General features: G+C 49.6%; 1 protein-coding gene across 1 annotated transcript; it reads left to right on the top strand.

The window, feature by feature from the left end:
* Positions 1–304: 304 nt before the first annotated feature.
* Trpv1 (transient receptor potential cation channel, subfamily V, member 1) lies at positions 305–25,390 on the top strand. The gene is given in 16 exon segments (NM_031982.1): positions 305–351; positions 4,220–4,536; positions 5,177–5,340; positions 5,417–5,569; positions 6,191–6,331; positions 6,433–6,731; positions 7,430–7,609; positions 10,050–10,208; positions 11,737–11,832; positions 13,963–14,033; positions 16,295–16,460; positions 16,866–16,932; positions 18,391–18,710; positions 19,620–19,747; positions 20,198–20,313; positions 24,968–25,390. Coding segments are annotated over 15 exon segments (2,517 nt in total). The 5' UTR covers positions 305–351; positions 4,220–4,252; the 3' UTR covers positions 25,141–25,390.
* The last annotated feature ends 578 nt before the right edge of the window (positions 25,391–25,968 follow it).

Raw genomic sequence — 25,968 nt, forward strand, 5'->3', positions numbered from 1 at the left:
AGCCTGGTTCAGGCTGGACTGGGCTGCAGGCTGCTAAGTGCTCCTCTGCCCTGGCATGGCTGGGGGTGGGGCATTGGCTGTGGTTTCTGAAAAAGGGCAAAAATGATGGGAAAAGCTTTGGGATCCTCTGGGAATCGGAGCCGTGGTAACAGCAGCTGCTGCCATTGCTGCAAATGTTTCCTTGAGTGCCAGAGTATGCCCAGAGCCCATCCCTGCCGTACGCCAGGGGAGGGGCGAGGACCCTCACAGAGGCAGGGAGGCCGGCCACTCTTACCACACAGCAGCCTGGCTCTCCCACAAAGAACAGCTCCAAGGCACTTGCTCCATTTGGGGTGTGCCTGCACCTAGCTGGTAAGTCCTTCTCATGGCCTGATGGCTCCCCATTGTCCAGCTGTGTGTGCTTCTGCTGGGCTCTGAGGGCCTCGATTACCCCATCTGAAAACTGGGAGGTACAGCGGCTGCCTCGGGGATTTCTGGGAGGCTGAAGCACCATTACTGCACACTTAACTTGGCTGTCTGTAGGCAGTGGGTCCCTGAGAGAGGTGGTGGTCAGTTGGCTTATGTTGACTTCTGCAGCAGGAGCGAGAGACTGCAGCTGCTGCAGAGCCCAGAGGTTGAGCATCTCTGGAGGCCTGTGCACTGGCTTCTCCAAGCAGAGGTGCAAGGCTGGGCGGGGCAGCCTGGGTTCTTGTTCTGGGTCTTCCGTGTTCTTAGCAGTTCCCTTTATCCTTCATTTCTCTGTAGGAAACCCCGCTCAGTTCTCTGTCTTTCTTAAGTTGGTGCTTGGGTCCGGCAGAAATGGATGTGATGTGGCTGACTATGTTTCCCCAGTTTCTCAAAAATCATAGGCAGCCAGAGGGAGATGCTCTGAAGGTCCTAATGGGAGGGAAGCTTTGGGCCCTGAGGCAGATGGGAGAAGCACCCTCAGAATGTCCCCATGGCCTGGAGAGAAAGGAGGGATAGCTTCCCCTGCAAAGCCAGATTGAATACCACCCACTGACAAGGAACGGCAGACCCGGGGTTGATGTGGGTCTCTGTAGGCAGGATTTTCAAGACAGCTCTTGAGTGTATATGGGGACATGGCCCTGGCATAAACCAGAGCTTCCACCTCCATCAGAAAACCAATAGGTGTTTGCCTAAAACGGGGCCGAATTCCCCAGATCACTGTAACACTTAACTTCTGTGACAGGGGCATCATATAGGGCTCGTGTTCATGGCACACTTCAGGCCTAGCTATGCCAGCCTGTCTTGCCCCTGTTCCTTTCCTTTCATTGCAAATGTGCACCCCTAGCCCTGTGTGCTGCCATAGTAACCGTCTCACCCTTAAACTGGGAGAAGCTTGGTTGTCAATGGGGAGCTGGAATGATGTGGGCTGCATCCTGGTTCCTGTTTGGTTGGATTGGGATCAGCTCAAGGACGAGGCAAAGACCCAACCATTAGGATTCCTTTATTCTTGGGTTTGCAGCCAGCGTATCCACAGGGCGATCATGGACACTGGAGAGAGAGAGAGGCATGGGATGTATACATTTTCTGTGCTTTGCTTGGGGTTTGGGGCATCTTAAGACGCTTGCTTGCTTCATCAGGAGGGTTCTTTAGATTTGGAGTGTATGTCTGGTTCCAGGAGCAGGAGTGCCTGGTCTGATCAGCCCCAGGCCTCACTGTGGAGTTCGGGGCCATGTTCAGCATGTGAGCAGTAGTAGCCCTGGGCATTCCAGAGAGATGGCAGAGTGCTAGAGATGCTCTCAATCAAATCCCGGTTTCCTCCTGACCACTGTGTGCCGTCTGGGAAATAACACAACCTCTCTGGGCTTCGGCTAATACACCAGTGAAGGAGTTACCTCTTAGAGATGTGAGAATTAAGTGAGTTTTGGTGGATGTTTGTGTTATATGTAGCATGTGCTCAAACATGCTGGCCAATCTTATTCTCATTTGACTCCCGTGCCTATCATTTATTTATTTTAATTGATTTTTATTGTGCTTGGAATGGAAGCCAGGGCTTCATTTTACCACAGAACCATACCCCCATCCCTGCTGAGCTTTTATAATTACCACAGTGTCCTCAGACTGTGAACGGTCCTGGGCAGGAAGCTGTCTCCTGAAAGCCTACACCAGCACTGTCTCCTTGCTTCCGAGGCTCCTCATGGCTTCCTGTTGTCTGTCTAATTATGCTCCCATTCTGTTTCCTGGCCTTCAAGGCCCACAGCTTCTGGTCCTGTTGTTGTTATCTCCTGTCTGATCTGCAGCACAGTGTAGATGGAGCTGAGGGATGGGCCAAGCAAATGAGGAGAGGTCAGAAGGGGGCTTCTGTGCCTGGGAGTGCTTTCTGCTGCAGTGACTCAGGATCAGACAGCTTCAGGTGCTCCTGACAGCAGACCAGCAGGGGAAGCAGCTATGCTCTGACCGTCACAGGCTGGGACTGGTCAGGCCTTGGCCATTTTTTTTTTTTTTTTTGTGGCTGTGAGCATTAGTCTACAGCAGAATCATGGGCCTGGCCTGGCCTTGTACTTGGGGTTTGAACTTTCCCTTGAAAACTCAGGACTCAAGAGACCTCTCCCACTTCTGTCAGTGGCTGCTTTCCAGAGTGCAGACACAGCTGGAATGTTCATTTCCCTAACCAACTGTGAGCTGAGGAGGAAGAGAGCCTATGTCTGATGACTTTTATTTCTCTCACAGAGTCCAGTACTACCTTTCCTTTACTAAAAGTATGTTTTAAAATGTCTTCTTTGAGAATGTTACACATGAATACAATATGTTTGATCCTATGCACCCTCTTAACCTTCTTAGCCTCAAGCTACCCCATGTCACCCTCTCAACTTCATGCCTTCCCCCCTCCTCCCTTTCCTCCTTCCCCTCCATGCTCCTCCTCCCCACTCCCCCTCCTCTTGAATGAAACGAGTATAGACATAATGTGCATGGGTACAGGAACATCCATTGGCGTACAGACAACCTGCCAGGGGCCACACTTCTGAAGAAAACTGACTTTTTCCCTCTCAGCAGCCAACTACTACCAATAACTCCTAGCCCTCCCCAATCCACCAAAGTGTGGATTCGACTGATCTTGTACAGGAAACTACGGCTGCTGTGAGTCCCCAATGCAGCCATCCTGTCCTGTCCAGAAGGCATTGTTTCACAGTGGTCCGCATGGACCTCTGGCCCTTCTTCTGTGATATTCTTTGAGGCTTGGTGGGAAGGGACACATCATGGCTTTCTTTAGGCAAAGTCTCTGCTGGGCAAGAGGCCACGGGGCATGGAAGGAAGCAAGCAGGTAGACAGAGACAGTTGGCCGACAAGGCGGACTGTGCTGAAAGGGTTATCAAGATGGAAAGGTCACTCCGAAGGTTCAGGGGTGACAGGGCTTGGCTGAGGTAGGAATAGTCATGTTGGATCCTGAGGGGAGGTGGCATTTGAGAAGTGGGAAGATTTTGGAAGGGAAGAGGAGAATGCAGTCCAGGTGGAGGCAGGTTGGGAGTAAAAGCCTTTGATTCAGGAGAGACCTGGGTACCAGGAAGCAGGATGGCCAGCGGGTGGAGGGAGAACATGGGAGTGGAGTGGACTCACCTGAACAGCCAGTTTACCTCTACAGAGGTTCGAGTCTAGAACACCTGCCAGCCCCACAGCAAATGATGTGGCAAAGTGTAGACTGGGATGCTTGAAACACACTAATTTCACAAAAGTGACCCAAGGCACGCTAACTGCTGCACACGTGTGTGCATGCTCACCAATCCCCTCCTGACACAGCAGTTGCTGTTGCTGAAGCTCTGTGGAAGGGCAAAGTTGGGGACTAAGTGTGGTTCTGCAGCACAGAGGGGGTCATCCTCCTCCTCCTCGGTGAACACAGACCGCCTGGCTCTTTGGGGCTTGGTCGTCCTCATCAGTCTCGATCCTGAATTCCTCTGCAATGCTTCTGCACTCTGATATGGGGTTGCAGGGAGAGCAGCCCAGGCAGCTGAGCACCCCAGACCTTGCTCGCTCTGAGGTGTGGGGAGCTCGGTCATTGTGGCCACAGGGCTTGCTAATCACAGTGGTTCTGTTTCCCCAGGGCTGCTGAAGTGGGAGGCCCAGCCCTGAAAACTTTAGTTCTGCAGGGCACTACTAATTGTACCTTTTAGGTCTCCTGCTTCATTGGGTGGGAGTGGGGGGGAGGGTTGGCAAGGAATGGGGGGAGGGGATGAGAATTTGTGGTCCCCAAGATGGACCTCATCTTTGTGGCTACCCACAGGTTGCAAATTGGGCCACAGAGGATCTGGAAAGGATGGAGCAACGGGCTAGCTTAGACTCAGAGGAGTCTGAGTCCCCACCCCAAGAGAACTCCTGCCTGGACCCTCCAGACAGAGACCCTAACTGCAAGCCACCTCCAGTCAAGCCCCACATCTTCACTACCAGGAGTCGTACCCGGCTTTTTGGGAAGGGTGACTCGGAGGAGGCCTCTCCCCTGGACTGCCCTTATGAGGAAGGCGGGCTGGCTTCCTGCCCTATCATCACTGTCAGCTCTGTTCTAACTATCCAGAGGCCTGGGGATGGACCTGCCAGTGTCAGGTAAGTCTGGAGGCCCTTCCCTCCCAAACCCAAGTGGTAGTCCCAGCCGTTGGGTAGCACCACAAAGGGTTCTTGTTCCTCCATTAAATGTCACAGAGCTGGGGAGTTGGGGAGCCTTCGGAGGTGGTCTGGCCCACACTCTTGTGACCTCGCTGGACACACGGTCACAGTTGCTGGAGTGTACATGCTGTTCCCAGCTGCCAGCATATGCTAACTACCCAGGCCCCCAAATGCTCACCAGCCCCAAATACTTCAGCTTCACATTAAGGTTAGGATCCTGTGGGCCAAGAAGACAAACAGCACAGGTGAGGAGTCTCTTCTGAGGCAGGGCAAGGCTCAGGATGGCTTCTGGGAAGTATGAAGATGCCTCTTCATTCCTAAGGGCCAAGCTAACCATCTCAGCCCCTCTAGGCTCCTGTCTCCTGAGCCCCAGCAGGAAGGCAGGTGGGCTGGGTGGAAGACAAGGTGACAGTAGTAGCAAAAGCTGTCTCCAAGTCGTCTATGCCAGGGGCAGGTCGGGGACACAAGTATCCCAGGGCCCTCATTACAGTTAAATGTGTTTCCTGAACTGACTGGTTTGCCTTGGGGCTTAGTCACACTCCTTGCCGGGCCTGAGATGGGGGTATGACTTGTTTCTCAGGCCGTCATCCCAGGACTCCGTCTCCGCTGGTGAGAAGCCCCCGAGGCTCTATGATCGCAGGAGCATCTTCGATGCTGTGGCTCAGAGTAACTGCCAGGAGCTGGAGAGCCTGCTGCCCTTCCTGCAGAGGAGCAAGAAGCGCCTGACTGACAGCGAGTTCAAAGGTGGCCCTGTGAGGACTGGCTTCCCAGGGGCCTTTTCCAATCCTGACCTGCTTTTGACCCTCTCTCTGCCTTTCAGACCCAGAGACAGGAAAGACCTGTCTGCTAAAAGCCATGCTCAATCTGCACAATGGGCAGAATGACACCATCGCTCTGCTCCTGGACGTTGCCCGGAAGACAGACAGCCTGAAGCAGTTTGTCAATGCCAGCTACACAGACAGCTACTACAAGGGTGAGGTGGGGGTGGCCTGGTACAGCTACAGAACATCTACACCCTGGGGGGACTGCCCCAATCCTGTCACTGTGCTTTCTCCTGGTTCTGATCCCCACCCTTTGTCATCTGCCCTCTGTCTCCTTCTGTGGCCCTGGGATCTGTGTTGCCCTCCTGCTGACTTGGTGGTCCTATCCCTTACTGTCACATCTTCTGGCTCCCTCCCTCCCTCCCTCCCTCCCTCCCTCCCTCCCTCTCTCCCTCCTTCCCTCCTTCCTTCCCTCCCTCCCTCCTTCCCTCCTTCCCTCCTTCCTTCCCTCCCTCCCTCCTCTCCCTCCCTCCTTCCCTCCCTCCCTCCCTCCTTCCCTCCCTCCCTCCCTCCCTCCCTCCCTCCCTTTCTTCCTCCCTCTGCCTCTTCCTTTGCAGCTTGGTACCTTCTATTCTGTTGTTTTGTTGCTGCTTCAAGACTTCCCTGGCCTAATTTGTGGATCCTGGCCTCCTACAGCGAGAGCTTGTGCAGGCATTTTCTAGGTGCTTCTTCCAGAAGCAGTTGCTACCTGCCCAGGGCTCTTCCCCGGGCACATCTATTTAGGCCCCCACAGGACTGTAATCTCAAGGCCAACAGTGCACCTCTCTCTGTAGGCCAGACAGCACTGCACATTGCCATTGAACGGCGGAACATGACGCTGGTGACCCTCTTGGTGGAGAATGGAGCAGATGTCCAGGCTGCGGCTAACGGGGACTTCTTCAAGAAAACCAAAGGGAGGCCTGGCTTCTACTTTGGTAGGGAGGCCATGTGGTAGACATGAGGGAGCTAGAGGCCCAATCATCCAGGGACTAGCCTCATTTGTGGGGCTCCACTGGGGATCCTGTGTTGGCTGCAGGTGAGCTGCCCCTGTCCCTGGCTGCGTGCACCAACCAGCTGGCCATTGTGAAGTTCCTGCTGCAGAACTCCTGGCAGCCTGCAGACATCAGCGCCCGGGACTCAGTGGGCAACACGGTGCTTCATGCCCTGGTGGAGGTGGCAGATAACACAGTTGACAACACCAAGTTCGTGACAAGCATGTACAACGAGATCTTGATCCTGGGGGCCAAACTCCACCCCACGCTGAAGCTGGAAGAGATCACCAACAGGAAGGGGCTCACGCCACTGGCTCTGGCTGCTAGCAGTGGGAAGATCGGGGTAGGTTGGGGCTTTGGCCTGGGGCTGTGGATACCAGGCAGCCAGAGTGGCTGCATAGAACACTGTGTGCACAAGACTAATTCTACCAGCTAATGTGGCTGTTAATGTGAGCCAGAGGAGCTGTGGGCAGAAACCATGAAAGCCAGCATGGCGGTTTCTAATTTCCAACTTTGTCACAGGAACTCAAGGTGTGTGTGTGTGTGTGTGTGCGCGCGCATGTGTGTGTATGTGTGTGTGTGTGCGCGCATGCGTGCGTGTGTGTGTGCGTGTGTGTGTGTGCGTGTGTGCGTGCGTGTGTGTGTGTGTGTTTCACTCTGTAGCCCAGGCTGGCATGTAATTTACTAGCCTGGTCTCAGAGTTGCCACACCCTCCTGTCCCAGCCTTCTGAATGCTGCTGGGATTACAGGCATGAACCATCATGACTGGCTTATTCCTTAGATTTTGATTATTTCTTTCTGGCTTGAAGTTTTCTAGAAAACTTCATTGTCCTTCACAGAGGGACGGTAAATCTTGGGGCCCCGGAGGAATGCACCCGATGTGGGTGTAGCTGAGGTCAGAGGCAAGTGAGGAAGGGGCTGGGGCTTGGCCTGGTTGTCTGAGTGATGGAGCTGTGTGCATTTGTCAGAAGAGTTCAGAGCCTGCCCGGGAGGCCATCCATGGCCTGGACTGGCCTGATAGGGACCTCCTTCCTGCCACAGGTCTTGGCCTACATTCTCCAGAGGGAGATCCATGAACCCGAGTGCCGACACCTATCCAGGAAGTTCACCGAATGGGCCTATGGGCCAGTGCACTCCTCCCTTTATGACCTGTCCTGCATTGACACCTGTGAAAAGAACTCGGTTCTGGAGGTGATCGCTTACAGCAGCAGTGAGACCCCTGTGAGTGGCCAGGGCCAGGACAACGTGTACCCAGCCTGACCCTGCCCTTGCTCCAGCACCACCTAACTTCTCACCTGAAAGCCTACTGCCACGAGCTACTACATGTGTCCTGTAGACCTATTGCACCTCCTTTCTCTTGTGTTTCCCTTAGCAAATGAACGGCAGCCATTAGCTCATAAAAAGGATAACATCTCAGAAGTACAGAGATAAGGACAGCTCTCCTCTCTATGTCACGTAGAAAGCTTCATGGAACCTTTTTATTTGTGTAAGCGGGATCACGCCGAGCACACTGGAGGGCAAGCAGTTGTTTTTGCTTACTGACGTGTGTTGCAGTTAACTTTATATTAGCTTGCAGGCGTCTGTCTCACTTAAAAGCTGTTGGCTAGCATTCACCCACAGGATAGTCAGGCTATCTGCAGTTACAGCACACTGCAGGCTGTTGATTGACACGAGCCTCAGGATTTCACCTGAAAGATAAGTTAAACTGGAATCTCCATATCAAAAAGTTTGCCCACCCAATGTATTTCTTCTTGTTGTTTTTGGAGACGGGGCTTGCTCTGCAGCCCAGGCCAGCCTTGGACTCCTGATCCTCCTCACTCTAAAGTGCCAGGGCTGTAAGCCAGGGCCACCACACCCTGCAGTGAGGAGGAACATCATTATGCACTTGCTGGCCTTTTGTACTTCTTTGGTGGCTCTCCAAAGGTTTACAGGACTGTGTGCTGGCTTCTCCTTGTTTATAGACACTCTTGGTTTCTGAATGAACCGGTCTTTATTGCTCATGCTGAAGTGTACTTCTTCTGCCTGTCTGTCTTTTGCCTTTTAATTTCATGCGCAGCACCCTTTACTTAGAAAAGGGTTTCATTCTGATAGGGTCAAGCTCCTTGGTGGTGCTTGTTTTTCTCTCTTATGGCTTCTGGGCTGGTGCCGTGCTCTGACCTTCAGAGTTGCACAGTGGCCTCTCTGCCTTCTCATTCCGCTCATTGGTAGGTTCTTCATTTTAGCTACTCATCTAGAGTTTACGTTTGTGTCCCGAAGATGGCATTTTACTCAGTGTTTCTGGCTCTGAGTGAAGGCTCGGCCATACTGAGTAGTCTATAAGCCACCACACCCGTCCTCTCTTCCTAAAGTCATACTGCAAACTTCAGAAGTAGACTTGGGAGCTGAAGTCCATCATGGGCTGCCATCGTGCCTCACTGGATGAAGTTGTATTTATAGGACCAGAGTCCAAGGAAGGTGAGGCTGGCCTATTTTGCCCTGTCAGCCCCACCTAGGCTGCCATGTTGAATCTGGCCTCTGAGTTCTTAAAGAGGAGGTCTGATTAGAGCATGGCCTCCTCACAGACCATTCCTCACAGAGGAATTTAACTTGGAGGAGAAAAAGCTCAGGGACAGCCATCAACAATTCATGTCCCCAGTGCTTTCTGGTGGGTCATTCGGCTTGAGCTGATACACTGATGGAAGGCAGAGGTGACCATTTTACTCCAAGTAATAGATCATCCCTGTAGTTAATATCTCCTTAGAGGCCCTTGACGGAGTGAGGAGGTTCCCATCTCCCAAAGTGTATAAGGAGCCACACAAAAGTGTCTCTGTGCTAGAGGTTAAGCCCGGTAGAGAGGCTAGGACAAGCTACCTTGGACTCATCTGCTATACACCCTCGGTCCCATGAGCCCTCAAGCCTTTGGATATGAGACGTTTGCCTAAAGTTACTTTAAATGACAGTATTTGGCACTGTCCCCCTGCTCTAGGACAGGCCTTTTAGGTCCCTCGACATATCATGTATAGGTACTTGTCATCTCTGCCTGACCTGGGGCTGCACACAGGAGAAATAAAGAGCGCAAAGGCAACCTCAACTTCCCCAGGGCCATCTTGTCTGGGAGTGAAGAGAGCCGATTGTTAGAAATGACGGGATTAGATGGTTGGTTAATACTGAAGTCCTTAAGTGAGCCCTTAGGGTAGTGGTTCTCAACCTTCCTAGCGCTACCACCCATTAGTTCAATGCCTCATGTTGTGGTGAGCCATCCCCCAACATAATTATTTTCATTGCTACTAAATAGCTGTATTTTCACTACTGTTATGAATTACAATGTAAATATCTGTGTTTTCTGAGGGTTTAGGCAACCCCTGTGAAAGGGTTGTTCCGCCCCCAGGTTGAGAACCACTGATTTAGGGCCTGCCCAGTTTCTCACCAGTCAGTGTACTCATGGAGACACCGAAGCTATGAACCTGGTCAGTCGAGGAACCACAGCAGAGCAGGGACCAACCCCAGGCCCTGGCTGCACAATGCCTCAGACCTCTGGTGACTCGTGGTTGCTTGGCATGCTGAGGGGATATTCTTCCTTAACTGTGTGGGCTACATGGGTGTGAGGAACGCCACAGACTGGTGTGGCTATCCTGGTAGTTGCCAGTGCAGCAGTGAGCCTCGCTTCTCTCTACTCCCGTAGAACCGTCATGACATGCTTCTCGTGGAACCCTTGAACCGACTCCTACAGGACAAGTGGGACAGATTTGTCAAGCGCATCTTCTACTTCAACTTCTTCGTCTACTGCTTGTATATGATCATCTTCACCGCGGCTGCCTACTATCGGCCTGTGGAAGGCTTGGTGCGGCCAGGAATGCGGGCCCTGTTCAGGGGTTGGGGTTGGGGTTGGGGTTGGGGTGGGGTGAGGCATTTCCCTAAGATGCTGTAGGCTCCAGGACCAGGACTTGCCTGGGAATACCCTTCCTAGCTCACTGAGAGGTGGAGAGACTGACGGGAGAGCCTTGCTTCCTTGGCCTCCCTCAGTTTCTCTCTTGTAGGCTGATCCAACTCTGGACTTTGTCTTTTAAGTCAGTAAGGTTCTGGGAGGTTGAACATGTGAGCACTGAAGTTCCTGAGTATCGGGACTCAGAACTGGGGAGGCAGCCACCCTTGGGCTGGGTGCCTGTAGATCATGGGGTGGTGGAAGCCCCCATTCCACTTGCTGGCCTGCACGGTTTAGCTCACCTGCTCATTCATTACAAATTTGTTTCTTAGGCCTGTCCCCTTCAATACTTCTTTTGTGCTGGGCTGGGTGCTATCTCTCAGCTCAGCTTAGGGTGAGACTCTATCCTTCTCTGAGCTGTGGACTCTGTTAAGTCTCTGAGTTGAGTCCTTCTCATTTAATACCCACGGCATGGATTTTCCATCCTATATTTAGAGCACTTTACCTGTAAATTTGGCGTAAAAACTGGAGTTCTGTCTGTGCATAAAAGGCACTTAGTGACTTCATTTGAAAAGAAAAGAAAATGGTATGGGTATAGCTCAGTGGCATAGTGCTGGCATAGGATGCACGAGACCTTGGGTTTGACTCCCAGCCCTCCAGCATTGAAACAAAGTAACAAAAAGAAAGGATACACACATTTTGCTAGAGAGAGGAGACATATGCTAATAAGTAGGATAAGTGAGTATGCTAGCACTTGCAGAGGCCCAGTGACATGCATTTCCAGAAAATGTGGCTAAAACACTAGGACTGTACACATGGGTGTGTGGAGGACAGATTCCCCCCTCCTCTGCTCCATCCATGGTGAGCTTTGACCTTACCTCCTGGTGGAGCAGCTGGGCACCATAGGCTGTGGGAAGGATGGGATTTATAACACAGCAGGTCTGTAAGAGTACCTTCACCTACCCTGTCACCCACTCTCATCCACTCAGAGCCCTGGACAGGAGGGACATTGCTTGGGGGAATAGCACAGCACTGGAAGGATCCTTTCATACCCAGAGACTCGGGGAAGCAAGTCTTACAAAGGGACCATCTTGCAGATGTCCCATGATAACTCATTGTCTCTATGCTTCTCTCCTTAAAATTAGTGTTGTTGTTGTATATGTGTATGACAATTGTGTGTGTGCTCGCACGTGGAAATTGGAAAAAAAAACTATTGGGAGTTATCTCTGTCCTTTTACAATAGGTTCTGGGGGCCAAAATGAGTTCCCAGGCCTATGCAGAGCACAATTCTTCCTGTGGAGTCAGCTTGCTAGGCCTGTTTCTCTCTTTTAATGGAGGCTTGGCTCCTAGGCAGGAGCCAAGTCTTAATTATGAGGCTTGGTACCTGGTGGCACCTGGTGAGTGTTTGTTGACTGGATGAATGAGTTATCTCCTCCATGCCTTACAGCCCCCCTATAAGCTGAAAAACACCGTTGGGGACTATTTCCGAGTCACCGGAGAGATCTTGTCTGTGTCAGGAGGAGTCTACTTCTTCTTCCGAGGGGTAAGCATCCCTTCACAAGTTGTGGGCTTCTACTGTTGCTGACAAACACTGAGAGAACAAGGGCTGAGAGCTGAGTGGGTAAAGCTGAAAACCCGCAGGTGTGTTCATGGCTGGGTTTCGGGGACCACCCAGCATATTCTCAAGGGCACATGGAGATCAAGTGGATCTCCGCTGCTAAGTCTCATGGCTGTTCTTGTGGGAAGGGTCTTTTCTTTGACTGCTTGCTTGGGAAGCTCCAGGGGCCCTCTACCTAGCACTCATACTGAGCACTAGTCTAACAGTGAAATGCGGCTGTGTCCGGCTTTTGTTTCATGAGTGCTAGCCCTCCTGCTCACACAGTAAGCACTTTTCTGACTGTGGATTCTCCTCAGGAACCAGGGTCTTTTCTTTGAATGTTCTCAACTGCTGAATTTTACATCAACTCCTCTGTAAAAACTAGAGCTTAGGGAATACATGGTTTATGGTTTTCTTTGAGTATAATTTAGGGCAGGGGTGAAAACACAGGGACATGAAAAGAGAGCTGAATGGAGAATTTGAAATCATTATGGTCTTTTAAAAATTTATGTATTTTTTAATCTTTTAAAAACATTTTATTTATATGAGTACACCGTAGCTATCTTTAGACACACCAGAAGAGGGCATTGGATCTCATTACAAATGGTTGTGAGCCACCATGTGGTTGCTGGGAATTGAACTCAGGACCTCTGGAAGTCAGTGCTCTTAACCACTGAGCCACCTCTCTAGCCCTGGGTTTTTGACATGAGGTTTCCCTGTGTAACCTAGTCTGCTTGAGTTCTTGATCTTCTTGCCTTAGCTTTTCTAGTGCTAGGATGACCAGTGTGCAGTACTACACCTGTTAGATCATTGTGATTTTTTTTCTTTTTTTCAGAGCTGGGAACTGAACCCAGGGCCTTGCGCTTGCTAGGCAAGCGCTCTACCACTGAGCTAAATCCCCAACCTGATCATTGTGATTTTAACCTACAAACGTCACCGTGTGTGTGTGTGTGTGTGTGTGTGTGTGTGTGTGTGTGTGTGTGTGCTTATTATCTTAGTGTATTTGGCCTTATGGTTTCAGAGGGCTAGAATCGTGATGGAGGAGTGGAGGTTGGGGTAGCTGGGGGCTGGAGCAGAAGTTGAGAACTCACATTTTGAATGACAAACAGGAGTCAGAGATAGAGAGAGGGGGGGAGAGAGAGAAAGAGGGAGGGGGAGAGAGAGGGAGGGAGGGAGAGAGAGAGGGAAGGAGAGAGGGAGGGAGACAGGGGGAGGGAGAGAGAGAGGGAAGGAGAGAGGGGGAGGAGAGAGAGAGAAGGAGGGAGGGAGAGAGAGAAAGAGAGAGAGAGAGAGAGAGAGAGAGAGAGAGAGAGAGAGAGAGAGAGGGAGAGCGCACTGAGGATGGTGGCAAGAGAAATTTTCGAAACCTCAAAGCCTGTCCTCAGTGACACAAGTCCTTCAGCCAAGTCACACATCTCAGTCCTTCCCAAACAGTCCCACCATTTTGGGGATGAAGTACTCAAACCCACGAGCCTCTGGGGACAGTCTCATCCAACACCGCACTTATTTTTATGCCCTGTCTTCATGGAAACACTGTCTTTTCACAATTGTGGTTTACATTATCTAAGAAAGTAGAAAGCCCTAGCAGCAGGTGGGCACCTCTTAGCAAACAGAGGTTAAGTTGGGGGCAATGCGTGTAGGTATTTTGGAGAGGATTTCCCAGCCTCCAAAGGTGGATCTGGCCAGTTGGTTCAGTTGAGGCTGCGTAAAGGGATTCTTGCTATGATGTTGCGCTCAATATAGAACAGTATGGTGGAGGTGGGAGGGCAAACTAGAAGAGAGGGAATTCTCAGCCCTGCCCTGGGATCACAGCAGCTGACATGATTTTGGTGACCTTTTTCCTCAATTGCCTTCTAGATACACTTGTAATCGCAGTCTAGGTTTTTAAAGCTCTCCATGGGTCACATAGTGTCACCCACCCCGTTAGCCTGATTTACTGCTGCTCCATTCTTCATGCTCCTTGCTGGAACCCATCCCAGTGTTCCAATATGATGGCATGATGAAAGAATTCTGGGAGCTTCCCATTCAGTCACATCTAACACTTCCAAGAAACTCACTTTGTCTGTTTATCTGCAGATTCAATATTTCCTGCAGAGGCGACCATCCCTCAAGAGTTTGTTTGTGGACAGCTACAGTGAGATACTTTTGTAAGTGGTACTTTATGCTCTGTTTGACCTCCTGAGGTTAGTTCTCCCTCATTCTCTCACCTATGCTTGGGCAGGCACATAGTAGGGCCTCAGTAAGCATGTTGAAGCAATGGTGGGAGGCACTCTAACAATATTAATCAGACGAATCAATATCAACCCTTGTTTACTCTGCCAGATAAGTCAGGTGCTGGGATCGACAGACTGTCACAGGTCACATGATTTACAGTTGGAATTACTTTGTCCACAGTGTGCATGTCCCTGCCACTCACTGGGTCAACACTGGGAGACAGAGGTGAAGTATACATATTTTTTGCCATCAGGAATTTCCAGTGTGTAAGGCAGTTTTTTTTTTTTATCCCAGCTTCATGACACCTTGGACTAGATACTTCAGTGGGTGGGAAAGGGACTGTCCCGTACACTGAGCATTTAGCAGCATCCATAGCCTCTCCCTGCTAGGTGTCAGCAGCCAGCCCCCATCTTCCTGTCTTGAGTATCAAAACTGCCTACAGCTAGATACCGACAAAAGCTCTCTCCCTGTTGTGGGTGGGGGCAGCAGCCGGGGCAGTGTGTGCTCCTGGGTGAGAGCTGCTGCTTTTAGAGGAGACCAACGAGCAAAGGCACATGTGCAGCAGAGAGCCTCTGCTCATAAGATAGACTAGAACCTGCAGAATCCACCCTGCACAGAGGCCTTCAACCAGGGCTCCTGGATCTTCACTTAGACTTCCTTCCCTTTTCCTCTCAATCCTGGGACTTTTCTTGTCGGGTGTGATTAAGGAGTTGGGTTCTAGTGCTGTCGTGACTAGTTTGTTCCTACGATTTATAAACCTCATGTTCCCACTCTGATCTTCAGAGACCTTTATTTTAGTCCCAAAGGGCAGGCCTAAGCTGCAGGGTCTGCAGCAACTGGCTGTCACAATACTGATTTTCCTGAAAGAAGAAATTTTCTTCTACATAGCGCTATGCCAGTAGACTCAAGATTCCATTTCCAAAAGGTATAGCCACATTGTAGTGATGTTAGCACACACACACACACACACACACACACACACACACACACACTCACACACACTCACACACACAAGAAATTACACTTTTATTATAGAACATATAGTTTTATTCTATCAAAACAAAGGTATATAGCATTCATTTTATCAAAACCACTCATTCATACTGACATAAATCACATGAGTGCAAAAGTGTTTAAGGCCGAACCAGTTTTTTGCCCCAAACCCTTCCCATTCTCTGAAACCCTCTATCTTCTGTCACCTATTCCCGACATGGACAAGGCTTTAGCATCCTTCTCCCTGTCTGCCATCATCCCAATGTGATTACATAATATTTTGTTAGTCAGTAGTCAGCATTTGTATTTATGCCTTTGTAAAAATCCCTAACTGTCGAACAGCTTCCTAATAGTCCTAACACTTGTTTTGTTTGCCCTGAGGCTACCTCCCTCAATTTCCCCTTGTTTAGTACACATCGTACACAATGTTAATTCTTTCCACACATCCTGAAGCAGGTGCAATTTCCCATAAATTCAAGCCCCTAAATTACAACGTGTGGTCAACCCCCCTTGAGGGATTTCTTTCTAGAGTTTTCTTTCCTTTTGTTTGTTTGAGACAGGGTCTCACTATGTAGCCCATCTGGTCCCTGTTATAACTCACAGCAAGCTTCCTGCCTTTGCATCTGCAGTGCTGGGGTGACAGATATATGCCACCATATTCCATTTGCTGTTCTTTCATTCTGACTGGGTTTTTCCCAGCCTGATTCTTCTTCTCACCCTGGTGAGATTCTTCTCTCTGCTGCCAGCCTTGGACTTCTCACAGCTCTTGCCCCTTTGTCCCGTCTTCCTCTCTCTTGGCCTGTTCTCGTTTCCCCGCACAGTCTGTTGTATTTTCAGCGGGGCAGCCCTGAGGGGAGACGCTCACTCTGTACAGTGCCGTGTGCATAAGCACTCATCTCATAGGTTGGCGTATTCAATACATTTCCCACTTATATTTTTGACGTACGATGGATTGTGCAGGGTGTGACTATTATAAACCAAGGAACCATATTTACATTGTGCTTCTAAGAATAAGATCTTTGCATCCCAACATGCCATATGTTTTGCTCCTTGTGCCTGCAGAGAAGGTGTGGGATAAAAGGAAGCAGGCAGCCCAGTCTCAGCTGCAAATGGCTACGTTCTCACTCTTTCAATTCTTGCAGCTCCAGGCCCTTTTGTTCTTGGTTTCCCCTAAGCTGGTCTCCTTTGCCTCTGCCCCTAGCTTTGTACAGTCGCTGTTCATGCTGGTGTCTGTGGTACTGTACTTCAGCCAACGCAAGGAGTATGTGGCTTCCATGGTGTTCTCCCTGGCCATGGGCTGGACCAACATGCTCTACTATACCCGAGGATTCCAGCAGATGGGCATCTATGCTGTCATGATTGAGAAGGTGGGTTCCCAAGTGTGTTTTCCACAGAGCCCTGTTTGCCCAGTTGATGTGAGATACTGTCCTATGCACTCTGCTCGCCTCTCTGTATCTTCCGGGGAGCCATTGGCTTAGCGACTAGCTTATTTATTCCCCAAGAATCAAGCAACCTGGCACTGACCCTGACATGGAGGTTTTCTTCAAACTTCCTGTCTCTGCATCCCGAACTGCCGTCTCCCAATGTGAACAAAAGCCACGGGAGAGGTGTGAGTGATTCCTTCATGATGTCTGAACTGAAAACTGTAGAATCCAGCTCTGGAAGGTTCCTGCCCCATGTTCTTTGGCCACTCCAGGCTGATACCGCCCGGGTCATTCCTGTATTCCTCCCAGGGCTGGGCTTGTCTTTCATGAGCCTGTTCTTTCCTGCAGATGATCCTCAGAGACCTGTGCCGGTTTATGTTCGTCTACCTCGTGTTCTTGTTTGGATTTTCCACAGGTAACAGGCTGAGTCCAGGCTGGCGGGGAGGCAGGTCTGTTGCTTGTTTGACTTCCTTAGGGTTCTGCAGAGCCAGGGGAGGAGGATCCAGGTAGGAAAGACAGGAGCATGTTTGCCGGTGACAGAATAGGTAAACGGCACATCGACATGAGCCTGAGAACTTGAACGTGTAATGTATGAGATGTGCTCGGTCATTTTAGAGACACTGTGCTAGTGGCTTTCTGTATAGCTATGCTTTTTGCTCAGCTTTTACCCAAATCATTTTTACACTATTTCAGACTCACAAGAAAGTTTTAAGAGTTGTAAGAATGACTTCTCTCTTCTTACTGAGATTCCCCAATTTTACCATTTTAAAATCTGTCTCTGTCTCTCTCTTCCGTCTCTGTTTCTTTGTCTCTTTTTTTCCTTCTCTTCCCTAGTCCTCTTCCCCCTTTCTCCTCTCTTCCTTTCTTTTTTTCCTTGTGCTGGAGACTGAACCCAGGGTCTAATACATACAGGCAAATGCCCACTGAGTTTCAGGGCCAGCCTTCAAGCAATTCCCCAACCCCACCATTCCTCGCATCTTTAGTCCCTGGCATTTTATCATAAGGAAGAGTTTTCCTCCCTCTCTACAATTGAATTTATTCAATGCAAGGATGGCCCTGGGGTTCCTTTTACTCTGTGTAGATTCACACGGTCACTTGAGTCATAATCCTTATTACCATTTGTTACTTTGAAACTGATATCTGGCCTTTGGGAGCCCCCAACAACTGGATCCTTGGCCCCTCTAACTGATTCACATCCTGTTGTGACCACATGCCTTTGCCTCAGCCCTTGTCTGACGTCTGCAGTTAGATGGTTCCTGAGACATGCCCGTCTCTGCTCCCATGCTACTGTTTATTTTATCCCTCTTGCCTGAGAGGGATGAGTGCCCATGACTGGAAGAGGGACCTGATAGGTACGGGCTGTGGCACTTGAAGTTATGCGTATCAGTACAGGAAGGGCATGGGCTCAGTGAGTTCTTGGGTGGTGGTGTATAGTAAGTAAAGGACTCAGCTGCTTAGCAGTTCTCAAGCTTGGTACTACACTTGCAGAGAAGAATGTTATCAGGAGCCACTCGGCTTTGAATTGCTCGACATCCATGGGTTGAGTGGACTCTAAAAGACATGGTGTGGCTGGCAAAGTGAGCCAGGCCTGTCTCGTCGGGTTGAGCAGGTTGTGTGCTGTTCAAAGGCCTCAGTGTGTGCGTGGTCTACACAGCTTTGCATAGTTCTCCAAGCACTTTCTCTGCCAGATCATGACAGCGCTCTTTCAACAAAGCAGAGTTTTACTACGGTTTCATGCTGTGGTGGGGTGGGGAGGTGCTACATGGCTGAGTGACTTTCCTGCTTTGGGGTGCTGGGGTCGCAGAGGTATGGACCAGGAGGTCTGGGGTCTTGGTTTTCATCCAGCCACACCCCTTGCTCTTGTGACCTGTAGCTGTGGTGACACTGATTGAGGATGGGAAGAATAACTCTCTGCCTATGGAGTCCACACCACACAAGTGCCGGGGGTCTGCCTGCAAGCCAGGTAACTCTTACAACAGCCTGTATTCCACATGTCTGGAGCTGTTCAAGTTCACCATCGGCATGGGCGACCTGGAGTTCACTGAGAACTACGACTTCAAGGCTGTCTTCATCATCCTGTTACTGGCCTATGTGATTCTCACCTACATCCTTCTGCTCAACATGCTCATTGCTCTCATGGGTGAGACCGTCAACAAGATTGCACAAGAGAGCAAGAACATCTGGAAGCTGCAGGTGGGCATCAGAGTGTGTGTGTGTGTGTGTGTGTGTGTGTGTGTGTGTGTGTGTGGCGGGGGAGTGCAGCCTGGAGGCTGCTCCCTGTTCCTTCTGCTGTTACACAGAGGGTTGAATGAGCCCTTGTGGGATTGAGGAGGGGGCAGGGAGCACAACGGGACCCAGGGATCAACATCATCAGCTCCCTTGCTAGACTCCCTTCCCATGGACATCCCTGTTGTCCCTCATCTACAAGCAGTCGGGTGAGCCTAGCTAGATACTGTAACTGATAGATGCTGTATTTGGCCCAGGGCTGAGCAATCCCAGAGGGCAGTAGATGTCGGCTTAGCCCCATGGGTTATCCATGGTTTAGGTGAGCACTGGACAACAACCACATGGGTACTGCTCCCATGGGGTGGGCCCTAAGTATTCTCTTTCTAAGTCACATGGATCATCTTTGTCTTCAGATCCCCCACCATCAAAGCATTGCTCTTACCCACAAACATTGACTGGATGGCGGGCCCTGCTCTAAGTGTCTGTCTTACCTGACTTCACTTCACCTTTCCCAATCCTCTGAAGGGAATTCTGCCAGCATCTCATCTTTAGACAAACCACTGAGGTCTAGAGATGTCATCTCTCTGTGTTTCAAGCCACACAGCTGGCAGGTAGCAGAGTCAGGGTTTAGACCCAGCAAACTGGACTCTGATCTTGCATAGCACCCCACATGGTCCCTTTGTGAGCTCCATCAACTCCTAGGGCTGCCTTCCTGGAATTAGCCGGCAGCTGGCCAAGCACAGGAAGGCTTGGTTGGTCGCCTTCATGGATCATGTGCCTGCCGGGCATTAGAAACAGACCTGTAGTAGGCTGCTCCTGGGACTGAGATTCTGGAGCGGGTGATCCATGCTGGTGGCCTGTTTCCTTTTCCACCAGAGAGCCATCACCATCCTGGATACAGAGAAGAGCTTCCTGAAGTGCATGAGGAAGGCCTTCCGCTCTGGCAAGCTGCTGCAGGTGGGGTTCACTCCTGACGGCAAGGATGACTACCGGTGGTGTTTCAGGTAAGGCCAAAGCAGGAGTCAGAGCTGAGAACTGGTCTCAGTCCTGTACATGGGGGACCCTTCTGGGGCCCGATGAAGGTGTAGAGATTAGGCTCAGGGCTCCCTGGGGCTAGTCATAGAAATGGGGGACTCTGAAGACCAGCAACAGGTCCAGGGGCCACCATAGGATCCAGCTATGGGCACAGGACACCTATCTCAGATCTGAGGAGGTAAAACTTCCAACATTAAGCACTGAAAAACTTGAGGTGTCCAAAAATGGCTACCTGGTGAACAGAGCCAAGCTCAGGAATCCAGTGTTTAAAATTCTTGGGCCTTGCGGTGTGGCGGGAAATGAGGGGTGTCCATAAAATAAGCCCTGGCTGTCCCTCTGCCTGCTATGTCTCCAACCTAATATGAGGGCTGTTCAGCCGTAGACTGCTGGCCTCCCAGACTCTGTCCCCTCCCCCACAGGGTGGACGAGGTAAACTGGACTACCTGGAACACCAATGTGGGTATCATCAACGAGGACCCAGGCAACTGTGAGGGCGTCAAGCGCACCCTGAGCTTCTCCCTGAGGTCAGGCCGAGGTGAGGTGTGCTGGATTCGCCCATGGCAGGGAGGGGCCCGACACTGGGATGGAGGGGTCCCAACTCCATCTTGACTTTCCTCACATCAGATCTCAGCCCATGCTTAGTGGCAGGTGCATCTCCTCAAACACATCTGTCTGTACAAGGAACACTACCAGAGTCTCCCTGAATTCATTACCCATTTTATTTCAAATGAACTTTTGGTTGTTGCATGCTCATAAACCTTTTAATATAGCCAATATTTTCAAGACCCTCCCACATTCAGTCATGCGACTCCATATGGGGTCATAGTCCACAGTTTGAGAAGCTGGGTGTTAGACTATGCAGTATTGTCGCAGAAATCTTGGAGGGTTTGTTCATTTTGCCCTTAATGTTTTTGTTTCTCAAATGTGATCTGTTAATTCCATCCAGAGAATTTTGAACTTCAAACTTTAAGCCTTTTAGTTTTAGAGTTTCCATGTCTTTCTGTTGAAGTTTCCGTTTCTTTGCTGAGAGGTCCTCTAGCCATTCCTTCATTAGCAGCACGGTTCCTCTGCTTCTTTTTTGAACATATTAATAAGTCACTTAATACTTTCTGTCAGCTAAGGGGTGGACTGGCTCAGAGGTAGCGCTCTCAGCTTGGCAAGCACGAGTCAGCGGTCCCTAGCTAATCCCAACATCTGGGTGGTCTTGGCATCCATTTCTCTTAACTGCTCTTTTTTTGTGGTAGAGGACCACGTTGCCCTGGTTTTAGGTCCAGTATTTTCACTCTGTGGATAAGCTAGTGTGGAACCTGGATTTGGTTACCTTCCCTCAAAGATACTTCGGTTATTGGGGAATCGCCTTAAGTGTGTACATGTGTAAGGGTGTCTCTGCACTCCATCTATGCTCCCTTCTTGCACTCAAGCTTAAGTGTGTCCACCCCACTTCCAACCCCACTGCAGGCATCTCTGTTAACCTCTCACCATCGGCAAGGAACGTCTAATTCTCAGCCAAGGACTTGTGGGTAACCACCTTACCCCCAAAACGACCACTTCCCCAACGTTCTCCTGTGCTCTTTTCTACTGACTCTAGCTGTGTCAGCTGCTAGGATAGCTGCTTTCTCTTTAGCTTAGGGGAAACTCCACACTCTATAGGATGGCTGCTTACTGTCCTGTACTTGGTAAGGCTGTCTCTAAGCAGAGAGATGGGGTGTTCATAGGGTTCCTCTTGTCAATGCCATGTCTCTTAGGGTTTATAGTAGCTCACGGCTGTCACCTCAGGCCTAAACACATCTGCTGAATGGAATTCTGCTCAGCTTATGACTGTCATGAGCAGGATCATCCATTACAGTTGGATATGGAGATCTATCTCATCAAAGGCTCACTCGGGGGCTGGGGATGTAGCTCAGTGGTGGCTGAGCACTTGTTTAGCATGTGATTCCATGTGAGCACAGAAAACGTAGGCTCACCTTTGGGTATCAGATCCCTGCTCTGGGGCTTTATTAATTTCACACAGGTCCACAGCAGTTCTGTGACTTTCCTAGGAATGTAATTGGAAGGACTCCCTGGTCACGTTATCACCCTTGCTCACTATTCCCTCAATTGGCTAGGTTTGCTAACACTGTCAGATCTACTCAAAGCCTGCTTTGTGCGTGATCTGAGTGGCTTACCATGATCTTTCTATTTACTTAGTTAGCTTTTGTTGGTTCAAACTTCTAGAGTCTGACACTGGGCAGTTTATTTTAGATATATTTAAGTACAGCAACAAGGGTTGGGGATTTAGCTCAGTGGTAGAGCACTTGCCTAGCAAGCACAAGGCCCTGGGTTTGGTCCTCAGCTCCGGAATAAAAAAGATGCTGGGATTAAGTACAGCAGCATTGGGGGTTGGGGGAGAGTTTCCTGGTGACAGTTATCACAGTAAAGTTCGTGGTGTGACTAACATGTGGCCTCTTCCAAACGAATGGGTTTTATAGCTTAAATGCATAGGGAAAGGTCTGCTGTGGTCTAGGTCATCATAGAGATCACCAAGCTACATGTGACGTCTCCCTTAGGGATGGGTTCTGTTGACTGAGAGACAATGCTCAAGACAAAGGTTTATAGAGAAAGAATCTGGGATAAACATAGTCTGGGGAATTTGGGTGTGACCTGACCCTACAGATAGCACAGGTCACCAGGCCGTTAACAATACCCACCCCAGCCTTCTGGGTAGAAAACAGATATTTGTGTCCTCTGCTGAGGAGACAACCCTGAGTATTTACATTTCTGATTTACCTAGAGCTTATCTGTGAGCACAAGGACCTTATGGCTCTCTACCCTGTACCTGTCAGTGAGATGCTATCCAGTTAGAGTAGCCATTTGGAACAGAGGCTGTGGAGTGTTACATTAGACTTCACACTTTCACTACTTGCTTTCTCTCTTTTGAAACAGTAGAAACTCCAGTGGTGATAGCCATTTAATTTAGATAACGGGGACCCCTTCTCACCAAGCTGCATGTGGTAGGAAGATGTGGGAGGTTCAGGAGAGAAAGGCCAGGGAAGGAAGGTGGGAACTGGAGGAACTTGGGAGTGTTCGGGGAGCCTTGATGAATGGCTTCTCCACCTGTATAACAAATCAAATTGACCTGCAGTTTTAGTAAAATGGCAGGTTTACTGGGACAGCTCTCAGGAAGGTTCACTGACCTCACAGGAAGTGGGGTCAGTGAAACACAAGGCTGGGCTGACGTAGGGGCTTCTTAACAGGGAGTGGGAGGAGGTTCCAATGTGATGGTGGAATACAGATAAGGTTTTATCATAGCCTTATTTTGTGAGTTTAGGGCCCTGTAGGTGGGTTTTAGATCCAGTGGTTACTTTGGGAATCCTGAAGTAGGAGCTGGCTTTATCCAGCAGGGCTCCTGATCAGAAAAGGATGGGGACTCTTGGTCCAGGATATTGTGCCTTTGTCCCAAACCATCTGGCCTAACACTTGGTACTAGAATATGTTGAATGGTGGTGGGAACCTCGGTTACCTCTGGAGACCCTGGAACTGGCTAGGTCGACACTTCCCAAACTGGGTGTCTGTACTTCTAAGCCAGTTAGTCAGGATTTCAATGGGCATTGGTAACTGAGTCTTCCTTAAGAGCTCCGTGGGACTTTAGGCCACGCCAAAGTTCTTATTTGAAGTCCAGTGTCGCCATGTCTCCCTTGGCATTTTCTTCTGTGCCATGGTGGGGCCTTGACCCTAAGTCTTATGGTCTTCAGCTGGTGTTCATCACTGTAGGACTGCCCAGGGTGGAGTTGTGTTAAAGAAATCTCTTCACCCTCCCATTTGGGCAGAGAGGCAATGAGGCCTGAAGCAGGTGTGTGATAGACTCATGAGGTATCAGGTTTACTAGGGCCTGGGGGAGGAAGAAAGTGTAAGCTATTACCTGGGTGGATGAGCTCGACTGTCCAAGAAGAGGAAATTTCATGGATCTAAGAGCTTGGAGATTATTTTTGTTTTTTTATTCCAGACAGGGTTTCTCTATGTAGCCCTGGCTTTCCTGGAACTCACTATGTAGACCAGGCTGGCCTTGAACTCACAGAGATCCATCTGTCTTGAGTGCTGGGATTAAAGGTGTGTGCCACTATAGCTGGCTAGGATTTTTTAAAAATATGTTTTTAAATGAAAATATTGTAACTTTATTTTTCTCTTCCCAACTCCTACCCATGTCCCTTCCTCCAACCTCTTTTTTACATTCATACACATACACATACATACATATATATATATACATATATACAAACACATACATATCCATATATACACAAATATAACTTGCTGAGTCTGCTTATGATTTCAAAGCTAACTACTTTGTATTGGACAACCAGTTAGGACTCTTGTCACTGGGAGAGGCTAACTCTCCCTCTCAGCAGTCCATAGGTGCCTGTAGTTCTTTGTCCAGTGGTGAGACTCTGGGAGGTTTCCTGCTCTGTATTAGCCCGTCTATTGTTATTGTTTGGGTCTTATTTAGGCAGCCATTTCTAGGAGACAGTCTCAGCAGAGTTCCCGGTCCACTGGCTCTTACAATCTTTACTTCTGTCTTAGTTAGGGTTTTATTGCTACGAAGAGACAGCATGGCCATGACAACTCTTAGAAAGGAAAACATTTAATTTAGGGCTGGCTTACAGTTTCAGAGGTTCAGTCCATTATCATCATGGTGGGAAGCCTGGCAGTGTGCATACAGACATGGTCCTGGAGGAGCCACGATATAGCTAAGTTCTATATCTTGACCTGAGAGGCAGCAGACGGGGACTGCATGGCACAGGTGGGTGTAGCTTGAGCATACATAACCTCAAAGCTCACTTCTACAACGACACAGTTCCTTCAACAAGGTCAGACCTCCTAATAGTGCCACTCCATGTGGACCAAGCATTTAAACACATGAGTCTGTGAAGGCCATTCCTATTCAAACCACCACAGACCACTCTTTTAAGGTCTGTGCTTAAGGTGTAGGTAGGTGTTATGTTGATGATGTATTCAGTGGACTGGGCTCTCCATGACCCATGGATCTCTGCACTGTATACACTTGTGGTTGTCAGTCATGGTCTCTCCTGTAAAGAGGAACTTCTTTGACGGAAGGGTGCCCAGGTCTCCCTTCACATGAAGATGTGAGGCCTGCAAGCAAACCATGTTTTGTTTTGTTGCATCCAGGGTGGTAATGACGTGCTGCCTCTCAGTTTCAGGGAGAAACTGGAAGAACTTTGCCCTGGTTCCCCTTCTGAGGGATGCAAGCACTCGAGATAGACATGCCACCCAGCAGGAAGAAGTTCAACTGAAGCATTATACGGGATCCCTTAAGCCAGAGGATGCTGAGGTTTTCAAGGATTCCATGGTCCCAGGGGAGAAATAATGGACACTATGCAGGGGTCAATGCGGGGTCTTTGGGTGGTCTGCTTAGGGAACCAGCAGGGTTGACGTTATCTGGGTCCACTCTGTGCCTGCCTAGGCACATTCCTAGGACTTCGGCGGGCCTGCTGTGGGAACTGGGAGGTGTGTGGGAATTGAGATGTGTATCCAACCATGATCTCCAAACATTTGGCTTTCAACTCTTTATGGACTTTATTAAACAGAGTGAATGGCAAATCTCTACTTGGACACATGTTAGAGCCTGGTTTTATTCGATTTTTGATGGCTGAGATTATGAGCAAATTGAGTTCAGGAAAACAACCTTTAACTACTTTCTTTGATATGAAATGCTGGAACATTTCTCCTCTACATTCTGTTGATTATCTTACTTGCCCTGAGAACTTTTGGAGGTTTTTGTCATTTGGCAAACCCAGAGAAGGTGGGCTACACTGGGGTGCACCAATCCCATTCTCAATTCCATCAGAATCAGGTTGCTTCAGAAGTGACTTTCCCCTTTGACGTAAAATATCAGTCCTCACAAAAATGGTAGCTTCATTGCTGTTTAAATAAAAATGCAGAGCCATACCCAAAGGACATGGCAGAAAACTTTCAATGATCTTTCATTTGTTGTAATCACAATCCTGTCCCACTCTGTGCAGTACTAAATGCGCCTACTGCTGTTAGTCTTGTAATTCATGAATAAACTATGTATGTGTCTGCAAATATGCTTTATAGCAAGTATGAACTTGGTGATAGTGATTGGGCTGGTGTTGGTAGGTGGTTCTCTGTTCAGTCTGCTTGTGCCTCTCTCTCTCTCTCTCTCTTTCTCTCT

The sequence above is a fragment of the Rattus norvegicus genome, chromosome 10 (assembly GCF_036323735.1).
Source record: "Rattus norvegicus strain BN/NHsdMcwi chromosome 10, GRCr8, whole genome shotgun sequence".
NCBI classification, from domain to species: domain Eukaryota; kingdom Metazoa; phylum Chordata; class Mammalia; order Rodentia; family Muridae; genus Rattus; species Rattus norvegicus.